At 34.9% G+C, this 22,565-nt stretch overlaps 1 protein-coding gene across 2 annotated transcripts in view; it reads right to left on the minus strand.

The window, feature by feature from the left end:
* Nucleotides 1-628: 628 nt before the first annotated feature.
* IMMP2L (inner mitochondrial membrane peptidase subunit 2) overlaps nt 629-22,565 on the minus strand; it is a 419,891-nt gene continuing 397,954 nt past the window's right edge. For both annotated transcript variants that reach the window (XM_053977049.1, XM_053977050.1), the window contains one exon: nt 629-1,128. In XM_053977049.1, coding sequence (XP_053833024.1) covers nt 1,009-1,128 — 120 coding nt within the window. In that variant the 3' untranslated portion in view covers nt 629-1,008. The remainder of the gene's footprint in view (nt 1,129-22,565) is intronic.

Below are 22,565 nucleotides of genomic sequence, written 5' to 3' on the forward strand. Positions count from 1 at the left end.
ACATTAATTTTGCCTGGAGTTCTGATAATTGCATGTTTTTAGCTGAAAATGTTTAAAGAACTTTTTGTGGTTTGTTAATTTTTTTTTAGTACTAGCCTATATGAACTAAAATTCAATAAATATGAACAAAGGCTGGCTCATATTGATTTGTCATTGAAAATGTGTAATTTTCCAAGTTCTTTCACTTATAATGTGTGCAGCTCTACTGCCTATTCACAGAGTATATTTATAATATTAACTATATACTAGAATATTAATGACATATTTCTTATCTAATGACATAGTTTCAAAGAAATGTGGCAATCAGTACTAACAAAGATTTACTTACCTAGAAAAATTAATTAAACACTGTCTTCAGATAATGTCATATCATTTGTACAATTTGACTGAATATCTAATTCAGAAAGATATACAGGGAATATTTATATAAAACAAACTATTTTTATCCTGAAAAAGAAAATAGAAATAAGTAATATGCATTCAGTTTAATAATAGAAATAAACTTTTCACCTACAGAAGTACTGATTCCTCATTACTAGTAATTATAGGACAATCCAAATTATATATGTTTTGGGTGTTTTTTTCTTTTGTCATATGCAATTAATATTAATAATTTCCATGCAGAATGTAAAAGATCAAAATAGTTTATTGAAGGTTTTAATAATTTCTTGTCCAGAGAAGCACAGGTACAGACATAAGCCAAGCATGTTACTGCTTCCAGAAAAAAAAAATGAACATTCAGTTCCTCTACAACCAGTTATTTTTAAATGAATTAATAGACAATGCCCTAATGTTGGGAATTTTTAAAACCCACCAAACAATACAACAGACAAGCAAAAGAAACATGAAGAATTTCTGGCGGCATTGTAACATTTAGATGTCACATGTATTTGTTGACATGACACTGATGTCAGAGGACATGGCAAAGCTCTTAGAGGTGATGGTATAACCACTGCAACTCTTTCTGGTTGAACTTCATGTCAGTGTTTTCCTGTCTGAATGTTCCGATCACTCCTGCTCTCTGTGGAGTGGTTTGCGCTCCGGAGGAAGCATTGGCTGTAACTTCTGCCAGCGTTGTGGAGGCCAGAGAATATGAGTGGCTCGGGCATGTAGAAGTCCAAGAGAAACCTACAACCAAAATATAAACCAGAGGTGTTATTAGGTAATGCAAATAAATCAGTATGTGAAAAATACAAAGCATGTGATGATTTGTTAGAGCAGTGGGAGAATACAAAGCAGAAGAGTGAGTACTCTCTCATGCATGTAATGAGGGGAAAAGAAAATGTCTTTAGTAACAATTTCTTTTTCTTTTTTTGATAAAACATTTTTGGAACTCAAAACAGTTTGCTGAAATGCACTGTCTGTAACAAAGAACTAGGAATGTTTTTTTTTTTCATTTTCAAGGAAAAAAGCTGCTCAAAATAGGTGAGGCATAATCCACCTAAAGCTTTTTGGTTATTAGTTATTCTAGGTCCAGAAAACAAAGTTTAAGTATGTATTTTGAGTAAGTTCAACAGAATCTATGTCTTGGATTTGAACCCTGTGTACTAACCACACCAGGATAGTGACTTTTTTAAACCTGCTATGTTTACTATTTATCACTCTCCTTCAAAACTCTATTTTGTCTTCAACCAAAAATGAAAATTACTGTGAATTATAAAGATTTCCCTGAGGATGAAAATGTACTTCTCTACACATCAAAAACTTTTGAAGTGCTAGGACTGCTTAAACCTGATTAATATGTTTTGCAAACAAGTTGTACCATCTTATTATTTATTATTATTTACTTCAGTAATTTTATTTCAATAGATCAAAATAAAATTAAATTCAGATATTGCTTATAAATTAATCAGAGATAATATAGTATAGAAAACAGAATTGCTTAGAAAATCTTAAGTAATTTATAAACAAGACCCTTTTCATATATGGTATGAAAATGACTAGACTAAGAGTAAGAATAGAATAGATACAATTTCAGACTGAGATAAGACAGTCCATACTTAACACTGAAATTAAGTCATTTTGTATGGAGTTAATCTCAGTTAATTTGAAAAGCCTGCAGCACAAACATCTGCATCTTAAATTATTTGTTTAGACTTGTAGAGAAAATAGCATGTAATAAGCATCCAGCACCAACAGAAGTTTTAAACAGGACACGATCATGGTTAGAAATACTGGAATGTCTGTGTCTGTGAAAAGATTGAATAATTCAGACTCCTAAACAGAAAACAGTGTTATAATGGTTATAATGGCAACAGAATTAGCAATGGCATGGATTAAAAAATGCACAGGCTTTATTTGATTCTTATGTCATTATTTCTCATAAGAACAAGGAAACATCTATGATATTATCCTAAAGAATTTTTTAAGCCAGTAGAAAGGAAATGCTTTTCAGTATGTGAAGCATTACATCATACTTGCATACATTATACAGGATACAGAAGTCACCAGAAGAAAAATAGAAAAGTTGTTAAAAAAATAACGATGGGAGAAAAGTCCAACACAGGTAATTGAACATAAACAGTGTAGTCTCTATACTCCATAGTAGGAACCACCGAAGGAAAAAATGTATACTTGCTTTATTCTTATATTACAATGATCCAGTATTGGCTGTTGTAAGAGCCAGGAATGAAATGGATTTCTGGTTTGAACTTGTACTTTGCAGCTTAAATTCCTATGTAAACTCAGTTCCATTCCATTTCTCATTAAAAAAAAAAAAAAAAAAAAAAAAAAAAAAAAAAAAAAAAAAGTCATTTTAGTAAGCAGGTAATTCAGCATTTCATGCAAACAGATACCAAATAGGCCCCCAGGAATATCTTCAGCTAATTTTCTTGATTTAATTTCATAGGATTAATATATATGCACCAGTCTCTCTCTACTACATAATCAAATCAGTGAAGCTGAAGTGGTATATATCTAATTCCATATTCTGTAGCTTGATGAAGCAGGTGCTGAATTACTTCAATATAATTTGGTTATTTAATAACCCATGATATCTAAAAGAATCTGAAGTGGATCACTGAATTGAAGTCTAGTATTATATTTCACTTGCTTGATCTCTTGCAGGGACCACTTTTTTCCCAGATCCATAGCAGCTGTTTTTTCCTACATTTAAGCAAAGGACAGGCTGCTAAGTGACAACTCTTTTTCAATGGTATAGAGCAACATTTTTTAATGTCTTGACGCACTTTTGGGCAGTTTGGTTGATAATTATGGAATTCACAGCATCCTTTATCTTAATTAGCCCATAAAGAGGGCTGCAAATGTAGTATTACCATATTGGGTTTTTTTTCCCTGAGCATACAGCATGGTAGCACACACATTACAGGCTGGTGTCAAAATATAAAACCGCAGCAAATCCCACAGCTGCATATAAAATGTGACAGCATTAGTACAGAGAAAAAAAATGTTAGAATACTCTTTCCAAACACAAATAACATCTCATTTTCAAAGCTCTGTATTTTTCTCAGTACATTGCTTGTTACTGATGTCAGCAGGAGGTCTGCAAACAGACTGAGAATACAATAAATGAATCAAAACATGTTTTAAGCTGAAGCTGGGAATAATTTTACCCAGAGGATTATTTCTACTGACCATCATCTGCCTTGAAACTAATAAAGAAGTCTCCTTCCTATAAACATGATTTACAACATGACTAGAGTTAAAAAGGAAAAACAGATATTATTGGGTGATGGAAGCCTTTGCTAAATAACAAATTACACTGATCCTATAGGACTTCTTTTATAATAACTTAAAGGTTCACTTTAAAAGCACCTTGATGTTTGACTTCTGCAAACAACCATAATAACTTTTTTCCATTGCCTATTATTATTCTGTACTTACCACAGCAGCCATGAATTTCACTGAGGAAGAACAGAATTGTTTGCAGAGAATAACCTACCCTACCTAATGGATTTACCCTCATCAAGGTTAGATATGAATGAACTCAGAAGAGTGAACTAAAAGGCTACACTTTCTGTTGTAACAGTGAAATACTGAGATAATATATTAATTAATCACTTTATTTTCTCCCTTTACATAGGAAAATAAGTTTATTCCCTTGAAACACTGTCTTAACTATAAGAAAAATCAGTACTTTACAGACATAAATTCTTTGAGGAATGTGTTTCCTTTCCATCACAGAGATACCAGCAATTAAAGTTGGGGGTTATTTCTACATTATGACCTATTTGTTATTCTTGCTGTGGCAACAACAGCCACTATATTGAATTGAATCCATATTATTGTGCCTAAGCTGAGCTGTTTAAACGTTTTAAAAATCTTTGAATATTAAGTTGAACAACTGAGAAGTCACTTCATTAACACAGCAATTTTATCTGCAAAGTAAGTTTTGAATTAATAATACTGTTTTGACACTATTACTGTGCTAAAAGCATATTTCCTCAGTGTCTGCTTGTTGTTAGTATGTTAGTTATATGGAAACTGATTCGTTTTGGCACTGCATAAGGAAAAGATAAGCCTAAGACTGATCGTGCTATCTGCAGTGGTACTCAGAACAATCTTGCTCATTTTGTCCTAATAGGCTTGGATAAACCACCTTTATTAGTATGAAGTCTTACAATCATATCACGTCCTCTGGTTCTAAAATACATCATGAAAATGGGAAAAGTAGTATTCCAACTGTACAAGAGTGTATTCATGTAGCATACAGTGGAGCACATCAAAATTTCTGTGGAAATGACAGGTACTCAGTTTGGATCTCAAGAAAAGGGAAAGTCCAAATAACGGTGTGATCTGATGTGCTAGTTTTGGCAGGCGTAGAGTTAATTCTCTTCAGCTTGGCTGGTACTAGACTATGTCTTGGACTTGTGCTGAACACAGGATTGATAAGAGATGTTTTTGTTACTGCTGAGCAGGGTTTACACAGACTCAAGGCCTTTTCTGCTTTTTGTACTGCCACTGCTACTGGCAAGGAGACTGGGGATGCCTGAGATATTGGAAGGAGACACAGCCAGAACAGGTGCCCCCTACTGACATCATGCTCAGTATGTAAAGTTGGGAAAAGTAGGAAGAAGGGAAGGTTTGGAATGATGGTGTTCGAGTTTCCAAGTCACCATTACATGTGATGGGGCCCTGCTCTCCCTAAGATGGCAGAGGAAAGCAGTGAATTAATTCCTTGTTTGGTTTGCTTGTGTGCATGGCTTTTGCTTCTACTATGAAACTGTCTTTATCTCAATTCACAACTTTTCTGGCTTTTGCTGTTCCAAGTGTCTTCCAGATTCTGCTGGTGGGGGAGGGGACAGGCAGTTGTGTGCAGCTGGGTTGCTGGCTGGCGTGAAACTACCGCACCCTAGGGGTATTCTCAACTTTTCCAGAGAATGTAAAGTCTACCCAAACAGCTAAATTGAACTGTACTCCTAGTCATGAGTTCACTTTGGTTTAGGAACATTCCCCATAGATTTTCCCTTGCTTATTTTTTCCTTAAGCCTTCTTTATTTTGTTGCATCTTAAATAACCAAGATTTCAAATTCCATAACAACTTTGAAACAACGAAGAACACCACTAAATATACCCTGAGAAACAGTATTGCAGAATCAAAAAATCCAAACCTTTAAAACTTTAGAAAAAATTAGACTTACTAATTTGTCAGTTTTCTATTTGGAAGTAATAACCATAGAATCATAGAACTAAGATGACTTAGACTGACAAAGACCTCTAAAATCATTGACTCCAACCATTAAGTCACTGTTCACCACTAAACCATATCCCCATGTGTCACATTCATATGTATTTTGAATTAATTACCAGACACGTAATAAGAGAAAGAGACAAAAAAAAATACAAGGATGTTACTACAGCTGTATCATAGTGAAACAGAGTAAAAAGTGAATGAGGTAAAAAATCCATTCTGATTTAGGTAAAATGTGCCTCTTTGAGCTTACTAACGTAAGTAAAATATGCTGTTTAGTCTAGTAACTGCAGCACTAGCAAAACTGCCCCAGCTAAGGAGAAAGAATACTAATTTCCAAGCTAAAGAGGTAAGAGATAAGAAAGACTCCTCAAACCTTGAAGCAGACAGTGCAGAGTGACCCAAGAGTTCTTTCTGTACTTTCTGACAAAAACTGAGTACAAGTGTAACTAGCTGTAAGTGTAACGTGAAATCAGCAGAATGAATATACATAAACCTATTGTGAAATTCTATGAATATGTAAATTCGTAAGAGTAATATAAAAGGATTGGGAGCTCTCAGAGACACACATGCCCTCTGAAGAGAAATCCCTGTGTTCGCCCAGCGCTATAAATAACAACATACCGTTCCCTACAAATCTCTAGTGAAATTGTAGGGTCTTGATTTTTCACCACAATTCAATAGCCCTGCAATTCGGTATAGCCACTGCCAGTAACAAGCTGTAGATCTTGTACTGGCTTTGCAAGGCCTCAAGATTAATTTCTCAGGATTTGTCTGAGCTTACCTCTCCAGCCTGGAGTTTTGATTCAGTTTGTTAGCTGCAACAAATTTTCTAATCATCAGGTGACTATGGATTGATTTGTTATAGTTTTGCGTATACCGCTTATATTTGCATAACCTTGTGGTGTTTTTACATATACATTAAAAAATAAATATTCTGTATAGGATGAAACATTTGTGATTTGCAAATAATAATGAGGTATACAGGACTGTAGGCATGGGAAAATAAAAACAGACTGAAAAAACCTAGCAGTGGTCTTTAAAACAAGCAACTGACTGTCAAAAAGGTTTTAAGGTGAGCAAAGAGAAAAAACAATGGAGAGTAACAAGGAATATACTAGCACAAAATAAAATATATAATAAAAAGAGACACAAAGGGAAAATCAATAAAGTATAAGGGAGAAAAATTAGGAAAAGTGCTAAATTAGTGGAAATTGAGAAAGAGGAAATCATTGACATCACAACTCTCCTAGTGAAGAATTCAGGGTGCCAGCAACTCATGAAAGCACCCTTTTCATGTCTTTTTGAGGAGGATGGATACTGCCAAGCTTAGGACCCAAAGGGGCAGCATAACCACTGAGATAGATACTTGAAAGTAGTTATGTGAGATTTTTAAACTGTTTTGATGAGACTTATGTATTAATTTGATAACTTGTAGTGCAAGGGGCACTATCATTCTCTGAATTAACCCTATTAACAGTCAGTAAAATGCTGTAAACTGTGATTGTCTTAGGTTGGAAGTGGGGGTGTGTATTCTATTCCTATCTGATGGGGCAGTTATCTTCTGTTAATTGGGCAGTTTTCTTTATCTCTTCCACAATCCATCCTCCCTCTGGGAGATATCTTCTGTTAATGGACCATTGAGTGTCACTGCATGACTGATTAAATTACATCATCCACTGGGAGATGTGCTACCCAGGGGGAGGAGCCAAGCATTCTTACCTGGTTATAATCGGAGCTGTGGAAGGCCACAGCCAGCCTTTTCTACTGGATGTCCAGGGGAGCAGCTGTTGTCTCCACTGGATTCCCAGAGGAAGACCAGCCCCATCTACACGACAGCGGGACCCTCAGAGGAAACCTACACCCTTCTACATGATCACTGCTCCAACAGAACCACATGTGTCACTCCAGGAGGACTGCAGCCACTGTCTAATCAGACTGCTTCCAACACCGCAACCCACAGGGTGTCAGGTTGTGTTCTGGCTCTGTCAGTTGATTTTGTTTTGTTTGTACTATCACATTTGTATTTTTAGTTTTACTAGTAAAGAACTGTTATTCCTATTCCCATATCTTTGCCTGAGAGCCTTTTAATTTCAACATTACAATAATTTGGAGGGAGGGGGCTTACGTTTTCCATTTCAAGGGAGACTCCTGCCTTCCTTAGCAGACACCTGTCTTTTCAAACCAAGACAGTGATTTTAATGCAGCTGTGACTTAGTGGCTTCTCATATAATGGAATTTTCCTGATTTGATCACAACAAAGTTTTCACTGTAACATTATGTTTATTTTTTTTTCCTAAGGCTGCATAAATTCTCATTAAGTGTTGCACAGTAAAGAAAAGATATCTTTCTTTTCCTCACTTGATATTTCTTTTCATGTTTTTCTGAAACCAAAATGGTGATTTTGATGAAATGTTTATAAACATTTCTTTCATTAAAAAAAAACCTCCAAAACAATGTTTTGTGAGGAAATAATGTTTCATTATTTCCTCACAAGGTATTTTGACATAGGGGGGTTGTGACTGAAATTTTAGTTATTTCAATAAAAACATTAAATATACATGAAGCACACCTTTGAAACAGATAATGTAATAATCACATTACAAAGTAAAAAATTAGAAATCTTGGAATATCTAGATCAGTCACAGAAGATAATAAACAAAGGAAATATGAAGAAAATAATAAAGCACAGCATTTATCATTGAGTCAACACAAAAATCCTGAGAGTATACTAGGAAAAGTACTTGGGTATGAATATACTTCTGAAGAAGAAAGATGATATTGTTTCATAATATTTCAGCCTAACAAACAGTCAACACTTCTGTCTTCCTGTCTCATGAATAAATGTCTAAATTGTGTAAATCCCCTGAAATACCACTGAAAGAGAACAATAACACCTACCAAAAAAACTAGAAATAGAACTAAACTACAAATGCCACACAACCTATGTACTTGAGAAATTTCATCAACAGTGATGAAACTACAATTTAAAAGGCCAATCTCTGGATTTGTAGTCACTTTTGCTTTAGTCTTTTATATTCTAGCAATATTGCACAGGTCTCTCAAATGTCATGGCCAGTGATAAACATGCAAACACAAAAAAATAACATTTTCTCAAATCAAAAGAAGATAAAGCAATAGAAGCAATCACAGTGTTTCAAAATGTGTTTTTTATTCTCTGATGTAATATAGCCTTATATTTTTTTCCTTCACATGCATAGACCTTATACATAGACTTTCACATGACACTATGGAACATCAGCTGTATACGAAATTTCCTTCTCAAATTTTCTGATTCATAACACAAACTCATTGGGGCTGGCCAGGAGTAATTCTGGAGCAGCAGAGGTCTATTCAGACTAAATTTTGCTGGTTGGATACTTGACAGTTTGGAGAGAGGCTCTGAAATGTGCCAATACACATAAGATGAAAAATCCTCTAATATGGCAAAACCCTGAGTGATTTAGAGATGGTCCCATTCAAGCAGGCATAGAGTTTCAAGAAATTTTTCCAGATCTAATAGTTCATTGCCCCACTACCAATATTCTGTCAGCCAATCAGCTGTAATTTGATGATACATATATTTTTAAAGACTGGGAATGGAAAATTTGCAAGGATGTTGAAAACTGTGTAAAGGGACCAGGCTAATGAAAAAGGTGAGAAGTTGTTCAAAAATATTTCAGCCCTCAAAATCCAAAGAAATCCTTAAATAGAAACACCTATGCAACTACCCAGCATTTCAGCTATAACCCTAACAATAATATAAAGCCTGGAACAGCAATCTGTGTCAAATTAGATTGCATGTTTTTAAAAAAGGTTGTGGCACTGGGTTTTGATATTAGATGGTAGCTGTAAAATGGTCTCACAGAGAATTGTCCCAGTAAATTAATCTCTCAAAAAAATCCATACTTTAATAGAAAGAAAACATGATTGCTATTACATTTCATCTTTTGTACATGGTTGAACCTTGAAACAAGTACTATCAAGTGCAGTAGTAGGAAAAGAACACAATAAAAATAAAATCCTATGGATTACAGTAAAATCCCAGAGAAACCACTTCCTCTAGTAGAAATATCTGTGATAATGAACAGTGACAGAAGAAACAAATATCCTTCACCTTCTTTTATGAATCCAAGAATAACACAAATATTAGAATCAATAAATTATTTTGTAAATAAACCGATACCAGAATAGATGTTCTTTAACTTATATCAGCTCACTGAAGTTTGAGGTAAGGTGCCAATTAGCTCATGAATACAAAAAGTGATAGATTTCTTTCTAATACATAGCAAAGTGCCAGCATATTCATTGTTCTTTCATCTTGTAACTGAAGAAATCAGACCTAATGGAGCCATACAGATCTAGTGACAAAGAAAAGAATGCAGCCCATCAATTTTGTTACTAAGTGTTCCATTACAGTTCCATTAGTTTGATAGCTGAAACAGCAGCTCCAGATATAGATAAAACATCCCATATGTGTTTTCTTTCACAGAGCTAGTATATAATCAGTCAAGGTCTATATTAGTTATCAAATTTAGAAGTGCTCATTTAGATAGAAAATATATTTTTAATATCTGAAAAAATATAAATGACAATTATTTTAAGAAAGTCTTAAACAGTGAAAATATACAATTAAAAATGATGCACATATCACATATATGCACAGACAAAACCACAAAAAATGTACAAGAGAGAGATATATTTCAAATGCACTGGTTGATTCCTTCCCCAGAATTAATAAAATTCCCAGAATAAAAAAAAATTTAGCATGGAATAGCTGTGTGACATTCCTATAACAATTGTGACTGCAGCCATCCAATACCGTTTTGCAATTTAAGCTATTCAGAAAAGAAGAGGTGAGCACTGCATTGTAATGATAACTCAGGTTATTGATTAAATAGAAATAATGTACTAAATATCAAAATAATTGGACTGCACTCTCATTTTTCTATCATGTCTATATGCTCATATAAACCTAAAGTTACCAAAGAGGAAAAGGAAGGAAAAGGTCAGTGAAAACAGAATATATTTCACATATGAGATTTCTTTACAGTTAAATGTGCAGAAAAAGACTAGCTAACATTGAACCATAATTGAAATTCAAAGTAGTGCAGATTTAAAGAAGTTCAGTATAAAGTAATGCATCACTTATTCATCTCTTGAAGAAATCAACTGTCAATGCCATTGCCTAAATTAAATACAGTAACAGGCTTAGTACAAGAATTCCATGAATTGAATTCCATTTCAATGCCTTTTCTTGGAATTGTCATGGACATATTATTGAAAAGGCCACTATAGCTAAATAACTTCACTCCTTCAAACATTTTTCTGAGTTTTCTGCTCTCTAAAGACATATTTTTTAAATAGAGGTTAACATATAACAGCACAACTTTTCTTTTTTCTTCACTAAGTATAGCAGTCTTAGCAAATACTCTTTCTTTTTTATGATTAATAGAGCCATTAGGATAAATAGTCTACAAAAGGATTTATAAACCAATCTATTATTTATTTTAGATTTCTAGTAATAAAAATGGTAAAGGAATTTGCTTAGTGCACAGTATGACGTGCTTTGCATGCTGCATACACATAAAAATCACTTAATAGTTAAAACCTTTTAATATTTCACTGGATGATGTACAAAACTCCTGACTAAATAGGATTGTCACTAAGTCATGTAACTCAACAGAAAAACAGAATGTACCAGCAGCTCTCATGAAAGAGACACATATAAAAAAGCCATAATACATTTGCAATTCAATATTTTAAGAATTGATAAATCAAGTGGCAGGAAGAAAAGAATTACTAAATCACATTTATTCTCTTCACCTAGAAAGTATTAGCTAATTCCAAAATCTATGCATATTAATTATTTAGTAATACATAAAAGACTTCAATGTGAATTCCTGTTCAGCCATGTATTGTATCAGTGCCACCAGTCAGAACAATGTCAGGCTTAGTGACATTTTTCAGGTTACAACACTGATACATTACAACTTAAAACTGCTGTACATTACTAATTAAGTTGATTTCCAGATTGGTGCCATTGCATGTCATTAATTCAGTTTCAGCCTGAAGCTTTGGCAAACACAGTGGTACAGTGCAAGGCATTCAAGCACAGAACTGATCAGCTGGCCCCAAGAGCTAACATGCTACCCAGAGACTCAACTCCTCTCACTGTGCTGCTCCTCCATAGACACAATTCATCCCCACAGGCTAGCCCTCAAGCAGAGGAAGTGCCCTCCGCTCTATTGCCCCTCCTCTGCAGTCCTCTGTGCTTCCAGGAGAACCAAATTCTGCATCCCAGCACAGCTCTGGCCACAGAGAGTTACCATGATGCCCTGTGCAATAGTGGGGAGAGCCCTGGTGTGCTCCTGCTCTGCTTTGACTGCACACTCACAGATAAATCAGGCCCTAATGATGAGTGGCTAGTATTCAAAGCTGAGCAAACAAGCTGAAATGACAGGTGAAATTCCATCAAATTTCTGTGGAAATGCACAGCTGTGCCAGGGATCATATGCCTGCAAGCTGGGAGAGATGACGTTTCAGACTCATTCAGGAGAACTAAAAAGAAGGGAGGGAGTCCTACTGTAGAAAGAAGCAGTAGGCTTTAATCTCTAGATACACTCAAATTCTTCTTCAAGACAAGTGATGTGAAATCCCCCCACATGCTAGGTACAACTAATTTCTATTCTTCATATACTTTCTAAAAGCTCAGAAAAGTACCTGATCTCATGGGTCAAAAATCAGGGCAATTTATGAACTTAGAGAAGTACCAAAATTAAAGAATGTAATGGAGAACACCTCAACCCACTGATGTCTTTTCTGTCTGTAGAAGTATCTCCAGCCTGAACAGACCCATCACTGTGATGGTACAGCATTGTGAGTATTTGGGAAAGTTCATAATTGTAAATTTTCCTTGGCAGACATGTTACAGTAATTATCAAATGCTGAGGGAAGAAAGAAAAAAAAGAATGGCCAGCAGTAGCCAGAAAAGTTAATTTAAGGGAATCAGTGAAAAATTACCTCTTAATTAAAACAAAAAGGTACAAGACCTTATGATATTACAACTGTTACTGGACAAAGCAAGCCTTTTCCAAAGCTAAATTGTTCATAGATTTTCAGCAACAATAGCTTGTATGTACAGCAAACACATCTGTCATCTGGCTCAGAGTTTCTGTGGTTTTTATTACATCTTTTAGATTTAGTTTGATACAAATGGATTTGTTGCAATACTCTTAATATTTTTTTTCTCTTACCTTAAAAAGAACACTGTTCAATAGACTATTCCACTTAACTAAATATTTCAAAATATCCTACTGTGAGACTTGCTTATATTTTCTTTCAAAATGGCGACAGAAACAGTTTGACTTACAGAAAACATGCTGTTGGTAATACAAGCTATGAAAAGCAACAGGGAGTAAATATTCAATGAGCATTTAGGATATCAAAATGTCATTAAATAGCTGCATGATATGTTATTAAAATTATAAAAGACTTTTTAATAGAGCTCTTTGTGTGAGGATAGCTAGAGCTCATCTAAACTGGTAAATTTCATCAAGAGAGTTCTGTATATGTTGATTTACTGGAAAAAAAAAACCCACAGAAATACTTCAAATATATATAAATATTTTTCTCTTCCTTAAAGTTGTAATAATAGCTATGAGTTTAATAATACTAAATACTTTCTCTCTTTTCTTTATCTGATTTATTCTGTATTTTTGCTAAAACTGTGGAGAAGAAGATTAAATTTACTAAACCCAGCCTTTACTTTTCTTGGAAAAAAAATCTCGAAAACATTAATATTTTTCTTATTCAATCTTACTATCATTTAGCATTCTGTGTTTATGTAATACTGTGACACTTGTCAAAATAGAAGTCCTCTTTGTATAATTTAAATCATATAGCTGTCCTTTCACTTCATAATGGAATTTATGATTCAATAATTGACACAATATACTTATGAATATATTTTCTCCAGCCTACCTAACTAATCCTCTTCAACTCTTTTTTTTCTTTAGTTCACTTCTGATTAACTTAGGATAATGGCATAAGAGGTTTTGCAGAGAAAAAAAAGTTTCACAAAAATATAGCAGAAATATAACAAGATACACATCCTTATCAAGACATAACCTTTATCAAATACTGTTGCAGTTCTTTCTCGCTCTCCAGAGTCTACAAGGGCTGCACATCTTACATGTGAGATCACTGTTTAGTTCTCCATAGATAAGTCCCTCAATGAGGGAACAATAGTCCTTATGGAGAAGCCAGAGTTTTACAGAGCAGTGACATGACAGATCAAGTCCCTGGGCCTGGCGTGTGCATCAGCAGCCCCAGCAGACTCAACAAGAGGAGTGGCAGGGGACTAGCAGTCAGCTCCCTTTAGTTATGAGGACATCAGAAAAGGAAAGAAGAATGGGAGAAGCCCACATGAGTTCCCTGACCATTATATTTGAGGTTCAGTTAATTGGCCTAAAGAGAGGTACTGCCTTCTGCTGTTTGAGATGCACAGGAAACATCTACTGGCTGCGGTGCCTCCTCATTCAGAAGGGCAGAGGCTTCTTCAAAGTCCTGTGCTACACCTTCAAAAGGCACTTAAAATTTGTGAAAGATTCATCAGGACATAGGAAAAACAGCTTTGTAGACAGCTAGACTTCTCCCACAGCTCTCTTCAAGACCTTTGGTATTCTTCGTGGCACACACTCACCAATTACTTTTTTCTGGTTTACCCATGATCTCTAGCCTTCTTTGATGTGTCCTTGCAATACAAGACAGGATACTAAACCAAATAACTTAGTCACAGTCTTTATCATTTCAAAATAAAAAAAAAGCCAAATACAGTAACCATTTGTGGCTGGAGGCCAGATGCCTACCAAAGCTGCTCTATCACTCCCTTCTTAGCTGGACAGAAGAAAGAAAATGTAACAAGAGGCTCATGATTGAGAATAAGGACAAGGAGATACCACTCACCAGTTACCATCATGAGCAAAACAGACTTGACTTGAGGAAATTAATTTAATTTATTTCCAATCAAATCAGGGAAGGGAATTGAGAAATAAAAACAAAACTAAAAAGCACCTTTCCTCCACCCCTCCCTTCTTCCCTGGTTCAACTTCACTCTCAAATTCTCTCTCTCCTCCCCCTGCAGCACTCACAGGACTGGGAATGGGGCCACGGTCAGTTCGTCACACATTGTCTCTGCTGCTCCTTCCTGCTCAAGGGGAAATCTTCTCACACCCTTTCTCCAGTGTGCAGTCCCTCCCATGGAAGACAATCCTCCATGAACTTCTCCAACGTGAGACAGATCCATTTTGGAGCTGACCGGCATTGGCTCTGTTTGACATAGGGGAAGCTTCTAGCACACACAGCTTCTCATGGAAGGCACAGAATCCTGTCCCCACCCCCCAGTCACAGCAAAACCTGGCCACACAAACCCAGTAGAGAAGGTTTAATCCACAGCTTTACTATCGAGATTTATATTTATCATAAGGAGAAACTAAAACTTTTCCTAAGCTTTACATGATAAGCAAGAAAGTTGTGAAGACTAATGAATTCAGTTCTCTGCATATGTAATAAAAAAATCCCTCATAGTCATAATCAAGCCATAGTTCAGCAAAGCATGTGCTGAACTTTAAATATTCAAATAATACACTTGAGCACATTATTAAAATTAAGTAAAATAAAATAAAATGAATAAACTTCCAGGGAGCTGAAGATCTAGATTTATTAACACTTTAAATGACTCCATTTTTCAGATTATATGTAGCTATTAAGCTATTTTAGCAAGATATAACCACACAGGACTGCCAGGTCATCAGTACAGGAAAAGGATTAGCACATTTAGGATTTCAAAGATATGCATGTTAAAACTTAACACCATTAAAACTATTTTTTTACATGGAGTTTTTTCACTACCAAGTAAGAAAATCAATGTTATTAAAATTCCTTTTAAGTGCTTATCTTTATAACAAAATCACATATAATATATGCTATAAATCCAATACTTATTTTGTATCTCAGTGTTTTCGGGGACAAAAATCACGTTTTTGTCAGCAACAGACTGTGTAGCCATCACCATTGCTACAATGCCTGAAGATCTAAGTCTCTCAAATTGGCTGAGGATACAGCAGCAGTGAAATTGCAGACAGCACAATCTGATACATTTTCATCAGTCTGCTGTGGAGAAAATATATTCCTCTATGTTTACTGAGCTGTTTTTTCTGCTTGAGGATCTTAGCATTCAAAGCAGATTAAAAAAATGCTCCATATTTTAATGAGATCATTATTAATAGTTCATCTTCTCGCTTCCTAGAGTACTAAATTTCCAACAGCTATAGGCAAAGGCGATGTGAAGATGGCTATTACAATTGCTTTGCAATGGATTCTGGCAACTTCCCCACAGCATCTTTGTTCTCCCATGACTGCACAGCTTAAGCAACCCAGTCTGAGCTTGGTAAGGACTCTACATTATAATTTCCAAATAATTTTGTGTCTTTTCTTGTTCAGTGAATCTAATGCATGCTTTTCTTGAACAGGCAAACCACCAAACCTACAAAAAGAACCAAAAAACGGCTTCCATGTTTACTTTACTCCAACCTTCTCACAGTGACCTAAGTTTTCATGCTGTCTGGAGCCATACAAAGGCAGAAGTGAATTGGAAGCTGCTTTGACTTTAGGAGACTGGTGGTATGCACCATTAGCCCATTTAAAGAGAGAATCAGTCTTAAACTGGAGTCAGCTACACTGTGTGCTTGTAGTCTGGAGGATGTGATTCTAAGCATGAGTGAAATACATTGGTCAAAATCATGATTCTCTAAATGCAGAAAGTAAGAAGTTGAAAATTAGTAGCTAATGATAAGGTAAAGTGTAGCTCATGTCAAATGTGGACAAATGCGGGGCCAGATTCTTAAGAGACTGGACTTAAAGAAAAGAAAAAAAAGGAATATGTAAATAGCATCTAGAGCCTTTTAATAGGAGTTTAGAGATGCTTGAACAACCTACATCCTGAAATTAGAATTTTTCCTTCCCAAACATCAGAAATTATATAAAATCAGTATTAGCTGCAACTGGAAAACATTCCCAGTTAATACTAACACATTAAATAAGAAATCAAGAGCTTCAAACTTATACTGAACAAGATTAACCTTGAGCATCCATGGCAACAGCAGAGTCCAGTGCAGCACCTGCTGTGTTCTGCAGCAAGACAGCTTTCTCTTCAATCTCAAAATACTACCTTATATCATTTTTCTTCATAGTCTCTGCAAGAACTCAGCTGAAATTAATTCCCAAATAATCCAAAGCCGTTTAGTAACATTTATGTAAGGTACTTTTTATGTACAGACTGTATCTGGATAGAATCCTGATACTTTTCTCCCTTCTAAGTCCAGCCACAGTTCCTGAGTGACCTCTCCCTACAGTGTGATTCTGTCAGGTTTATCTTTCCCTTGTGTGTGCCAGCTGGACTCAATTATTTATCTGCAAGGCCTCCTAGTTGCTGGCTGGTAGCGTTCCCCAGGCACAAGAAGCCAGCAACCTTCATCCAGTGCTGTGCAGAGCAGGACCCAGCTCCAGTTCCCAGACCCTCTGCTGCCTTGCTCTGTTATAAAATGGCAAGGCAATCCACCAGAAATTCTCAAAAGCTGTTTTATGAGGAGGGCTGGAGAGGAAGGCATAATCACAAGAAGAATGTGGATGACAAGGAACACAGAAAAAAGTTCTAAGACAAATTAATTTCCAAGTTCAGCCAAAAGGTAAATTCTTCAATGGAAATGCTAAATCCCATGGCATGTGAACAAATACTTAATTCTCTGACCACAGAACATCACCTTAGATTAGGCCTTAATTGAGATTAATGGGGCATAGCCTATCTCGTTTTTTTAAACCTCATCTAGAATCAGGGAAGCCATCTCACCTGTCTGATTGCAATGAAAGCAAATTGTTATGGTCATCTTTTAAATCATAAAGAGTTAGTCTTTTTAAAGAGAACCTGAGATTCTCCTCTAAAGAGAGGTAAAATAAACTGGAAATTTGTACAATACATTTTTTGTACGCTATAGCTGCTATTCAGAAAACATAGCAGAAATAGAAAATATAAAAGCAGTATATTCACAGAGATAATATTTCAGCCAGCCTTAGTTTTTAAGTTTAGCTATTAAAAAAAAGTTTCAATACCTTTTAGGCTTTCAAATGCTGAGGTTATAAGACATCAAGATCCATTAAGTGAAACCCATTCCCTACAAAACTCTATGTTTATTTAAAGTTTTTGCTCGCATGTACCATGGCATTGCTATCAACACTTCTTAATCCCTAATATTCATTTCTGAAAATGCTAAACCAAGCCTCAAGCTAATGAAAATGCTACACAGGTTGTTCTTCAAAATATACATGCACAGAAATTGAGACATTCTTTTTCAAATCAACAACTTTCTCAAAGGTGCGACAATCAAAAAGTTGAGTCTCTCCTTACCATTCTTTAGTACTCATTTACATAATGACAAAACACATGAAAAATACTCCTTTTCTTGAGAACCATAGGCATGAAGCTAATAAGAAAAAGATGTCAGAATCTTTATTAATTCAAATTGCATCTTACTTTAACAAATTTTTTTGCTCCTACAGAAACAAGGTTGAGCTTATTTGATGATTATAATTTTAGATTTCTTACTTAGAACTATGTCAAAATTAATTCTTATTTAATGAGGTTTTTGAAAATGCTTATTAGAACTATTTGTAAGTAATTAAAAATGATAGCTTTTAAATAACTTGTGATTGGATCCGAAAGCCATGTCAGAAATAGTGCTCAGATGAAAGTTTGTCACATAAATTTAAGCTTGATACATGAGCCCTGTGGATCACTAAATAGTGAACATTTTATTATTCTCTTGAAAAAAAAAATTAAGTTAAAATTTCACAATTACTTTTTCCTTTCTTTTCCCTCCTACTTCATGACATCTAGGTCATTGACATTATCTTGCTGAACACTAGAAAATCATTAATTACTTAGCCTGTGTCCTCCAGTTTTTCTCCTATCATATGCCACTGTTACAATGTAAGAGAGACATAAATTGAACAGAAAAGGTAACCAACTGCTCATGAAAATGTAATTTCTTTGTTTGACAGAGACACTAACATGATGAGCTATGGCATTTTTGTGTAAAATCCTTTTTGGATTTGGAGTGTGTCACATTCTATCACTCAGGAGTCAACATTTTGCTCATGACATTGCACCCACAGGGAAAGCTTGGGTGTGAGCTTTTGTTTTCTTTTGCTATTTTAGGAGTTTGGCAAGGATTACAGTAAAGATTTTGCAAACTTCTCAGCCTTCATAGTGCAGTATAAAAACTGCCTTAAAAAAAGATATTCTTAAATATGAAGTGCCCTTTATTGTTCATAAATAAGCCACTTGAAGTACAGAGTGTTTGAAAATGTGCTGGCCAACAAAAACATAGAAATAATTTTTGCTAACAGTATTTCTTTGCTATTCTACAGAAAGCCATTTTGATGACAATAAAATAAATTAAAAGTCAAATTAAAAATAAGAGTATCTTTATTCAACAAACCAGAGTCAGTGGTAGAAGTAAAACCTAGATTGTTTTTTCATAATTTCTTGATTGTGATAATAATGCTTAAGGCTTTTTAAGAGGTTAGTTCTTAGATCATTGATTTTTCCTACAGAAAACAAAGCTGCCCAGGACTAATTATGTATATATATGTGTGTGTACACATGTGTGTATTTATTTTCTTTTTAAATAATGATACATGTTGCATATAAAAATCCACAGTCAACCATGAATTTCTTAATGTCTTATTGTCAGGTATAATTTGAACATTGACTGAAGCCTGGAACCTGTCCTCAAACTGATTAGTAACTTACTTGAAAGCTTGTTGCCATAATTTGAGAAGACTATTCCTGTAAACCAGGGCTATTGCTCATGTTTAAGAACACCTGAGTCTGACCCTAAGATTTATTTAATTTCCTCTGCAAAATGAGAGATTAAAAAAAAAAAAATGAAAAAAAGCAACAGCAGATTTATAGAAGATTGTAAAACGTGTACGTCAAACTTCACCTCTTGACTCTTACAGGTATCAAATATTAATTTATAGAACAGTGTGAGTAACAAGGTTTAAAAGTATTATTATTCTGATATAAGTAGATGACAATCTAGTCAATTGCACTACATTTTGCTTTTAAGGAAGACTATTATTTCCAACAGTCATAATATGTAACAATGCCACAGCTTGTCATGACTTATCTGAAAAACATGAAAGCGTGCAAGAAATATATAGATTTATGAATGTCACTATTACACAGGAACTGTTTTTCATGGTACTTACTGAACTGCTATTGTAAACCTGGTCTGATTCATGGGGGGGTGGGGGAGGAGAAAAAATATTTAGAGAAATTCTATATTTTCCAAGAGAAAAAAAGCCTCAAACCAAACCTCAAATATTTTTTATTATAGAACTGTGAATGCTACTAAAAGAAATATTTTAAGCATTAAAAAGTGCCACTGACCTAAGGAACTTGTTTAGAGAACTTGTTTATCTAACAGAACAAAGCCTTATGCAAACAAAGAGAAATGCTTGCTCTCTTCAAAATTTCTAAATCTCCTGTCCATTTATGAAGACAAGATACAAACAGCAGCGAATTGCCTCACAGGCATTACACTCAGACAACTATTAGAATATAGTGCAGACTACTGTAAAATTTACAAGACTGACACAGAGCTGACTAGATTTAAGGGATATAATTGCATTTGATTCAACAGACATTGCATTTAACCTCATTGGTATGTTCCGATGTCTACTGAAGCATATGGACAAATACGCACAAAAGGAATTATATGCAGACCCTTATTCAGAGCTGTTTGAGTGGATGAAGTGATAGATTCAAAGATTTTTAGCACTATCATCCTTGGCTTACACTGTTGCATTTTTTCCTAATTCAAGGATACTTGTCTTTACACAGGAAAAGTTCCCTAGCCATCACCAGAGAATGATCTCAAGTAATCCCCCTGTATTTGGAATACATGTTACAATCTTGCCTTCTTCAGAGATTTCCTACACAAACATCTCTCTGGCCCAAAAAGACGTAATGGCATGCAGGAGGAATAATAAATGAAATACCTTAGGTGTTTTGATAGCCCTAAATTAACTACATGTACTAGAATGAGACATCAGAAAAAGATTTATTCAGGCTGGTAATTAATACTTTTTGCTGAAGTGCTCTGATTCTCAAACAGAGACAGACAAACATGAAAGAGCAGTGATTACTGTTGAGGTGTTATCCTTATTTGGAGAAGTTTAAAATGTATATTAAAGTTAGAAATTTAAAGTTATAAAATTGAGTTTGAGAAAACATTTAGATCTAAGACCTGAGGTTAAATGAAGACTGATTTAATTGTTTGTTTACTGGACCTTCTCTCAACATTCTCCTGAAATCCCATTAAATAGTCAGCAAACTTGGATTCTCTCATCTAAATCAATAGCCTAAAATGAAAATCATGCTAAGCTCTGTAGACAACCAGTGAAAAGAGAGGACCTTGACATTGTGATGTAGAACAGTTGTGTTAGTTTTCCCCATTTCCCTCCCTTGACTTTAGAGGGAAGCTAGGCAACTGTGCTATTAATTTGGGTGTCTCTGCTCAGGGCTTATGATTAGATTAAAAGAATCTGGGCTTGTATATTGACTTAAAAAATCAGTTAATGTTCTCCATTAAAATATATCTGTTCAAAAGATATCCTTGAAATAAATGCAAGACATCATCTGATGTTAAATTACCTTTCTACATTACTTGGAACTAAATTTAGAGAGGACAACAGCAAAGCTCCCGTCACTGGCCCAGAACCTGCATACACTAACTGATACTGCATTTCTCAGTTTAACAAATGATTTGTGAGGTTTTTCCTTCCTCAGAAAATTCTCAAAAGTCCTTTTTATACTGCAATGCTAAAGGAGAGCAGCAAATAACTGCAGGTCAATTACTGAGCATAGGTTACAGGGTTTGAAATCTTAGTGACCTTGAGTGGAATCAGGTTCCAAATGAAATTTGTTAAATACCATTATGTTACATGACAACTCTGGGAGTCAGGGAATAAGAGAATAGTAGAGCCAAAGTCCCTTGAGGCAGTCTGATAAAATGTAGCAAAACCTGTCTAAATAACACATTTGTTACATCTAGTTGTGTTGCTTTAAAATGGTTTGCTCAGGAAGCTGCTAAGCTCAGAGGAATAAATCACCTCATCTCAGCCATCACAAAGGCATTGTTGTATACTGGCTCTGTTCTAACCATGGCAACACACTGCCACCAAAAAAAATTAAAAAAAAATAATTAAAAATCAGTGGTGCAAAACTAGATTAAAAATATTCATTTCAGAATTAAAGCATAACACATTTAACCCAAAGATTTCTTGGCTAGTATTTAATCACACAATTTTTTCTTTTTACGAACTCTTAATTTAACCTCAGTTCCTAGATTTTCTTTTTTAGATTCCACTTCCAGTGCAGTAGATATTCCATGTTTTCTCTGTGGAGCTACATCTGAAATGAGTCAGTCACTCTATACTACTCACAGTCGAAAGAACTTCATCTAAAAGTACCTTCAGATTGAATCTTTTGTGTGAAGCCTGAGCAATCTGCAGCCAGTGAAGAATAAAAATATACTGAGGACTCACTGCCAGAGATGCAATCGTGAGATGCAGAAATAATTGCTGAAAAATATCAGAAGATGGTGTGCTAGTGAAAATTTGCGTTTTGTCTGCTTTTAGAAAATTCTGTGTATCCAGCCTACATACTTACTTTACTGTCCAGAGTGCATGGATAGTAAAAGAAGTATCATATACAAAATTCATCAAGAACTGTTCCAACATAAAAATAGCTGAATTTTAACAAAAAAAGATAGGTCTAATAATTACCTAA

This window comes from Vidua macroura, chromosome 5, assembly GCF_024509145.1.
Source record: "Vidua macroura isolate BioBank_ID:100142 chromosome 5, ASM2450914v1, whole genome shotgun sequence".
Lineage (NCBI taxonomy): Eukaryota > Metazoa > Chordata > Aves > Passeriformes > Viduidae > Vidua > Vidua macroura.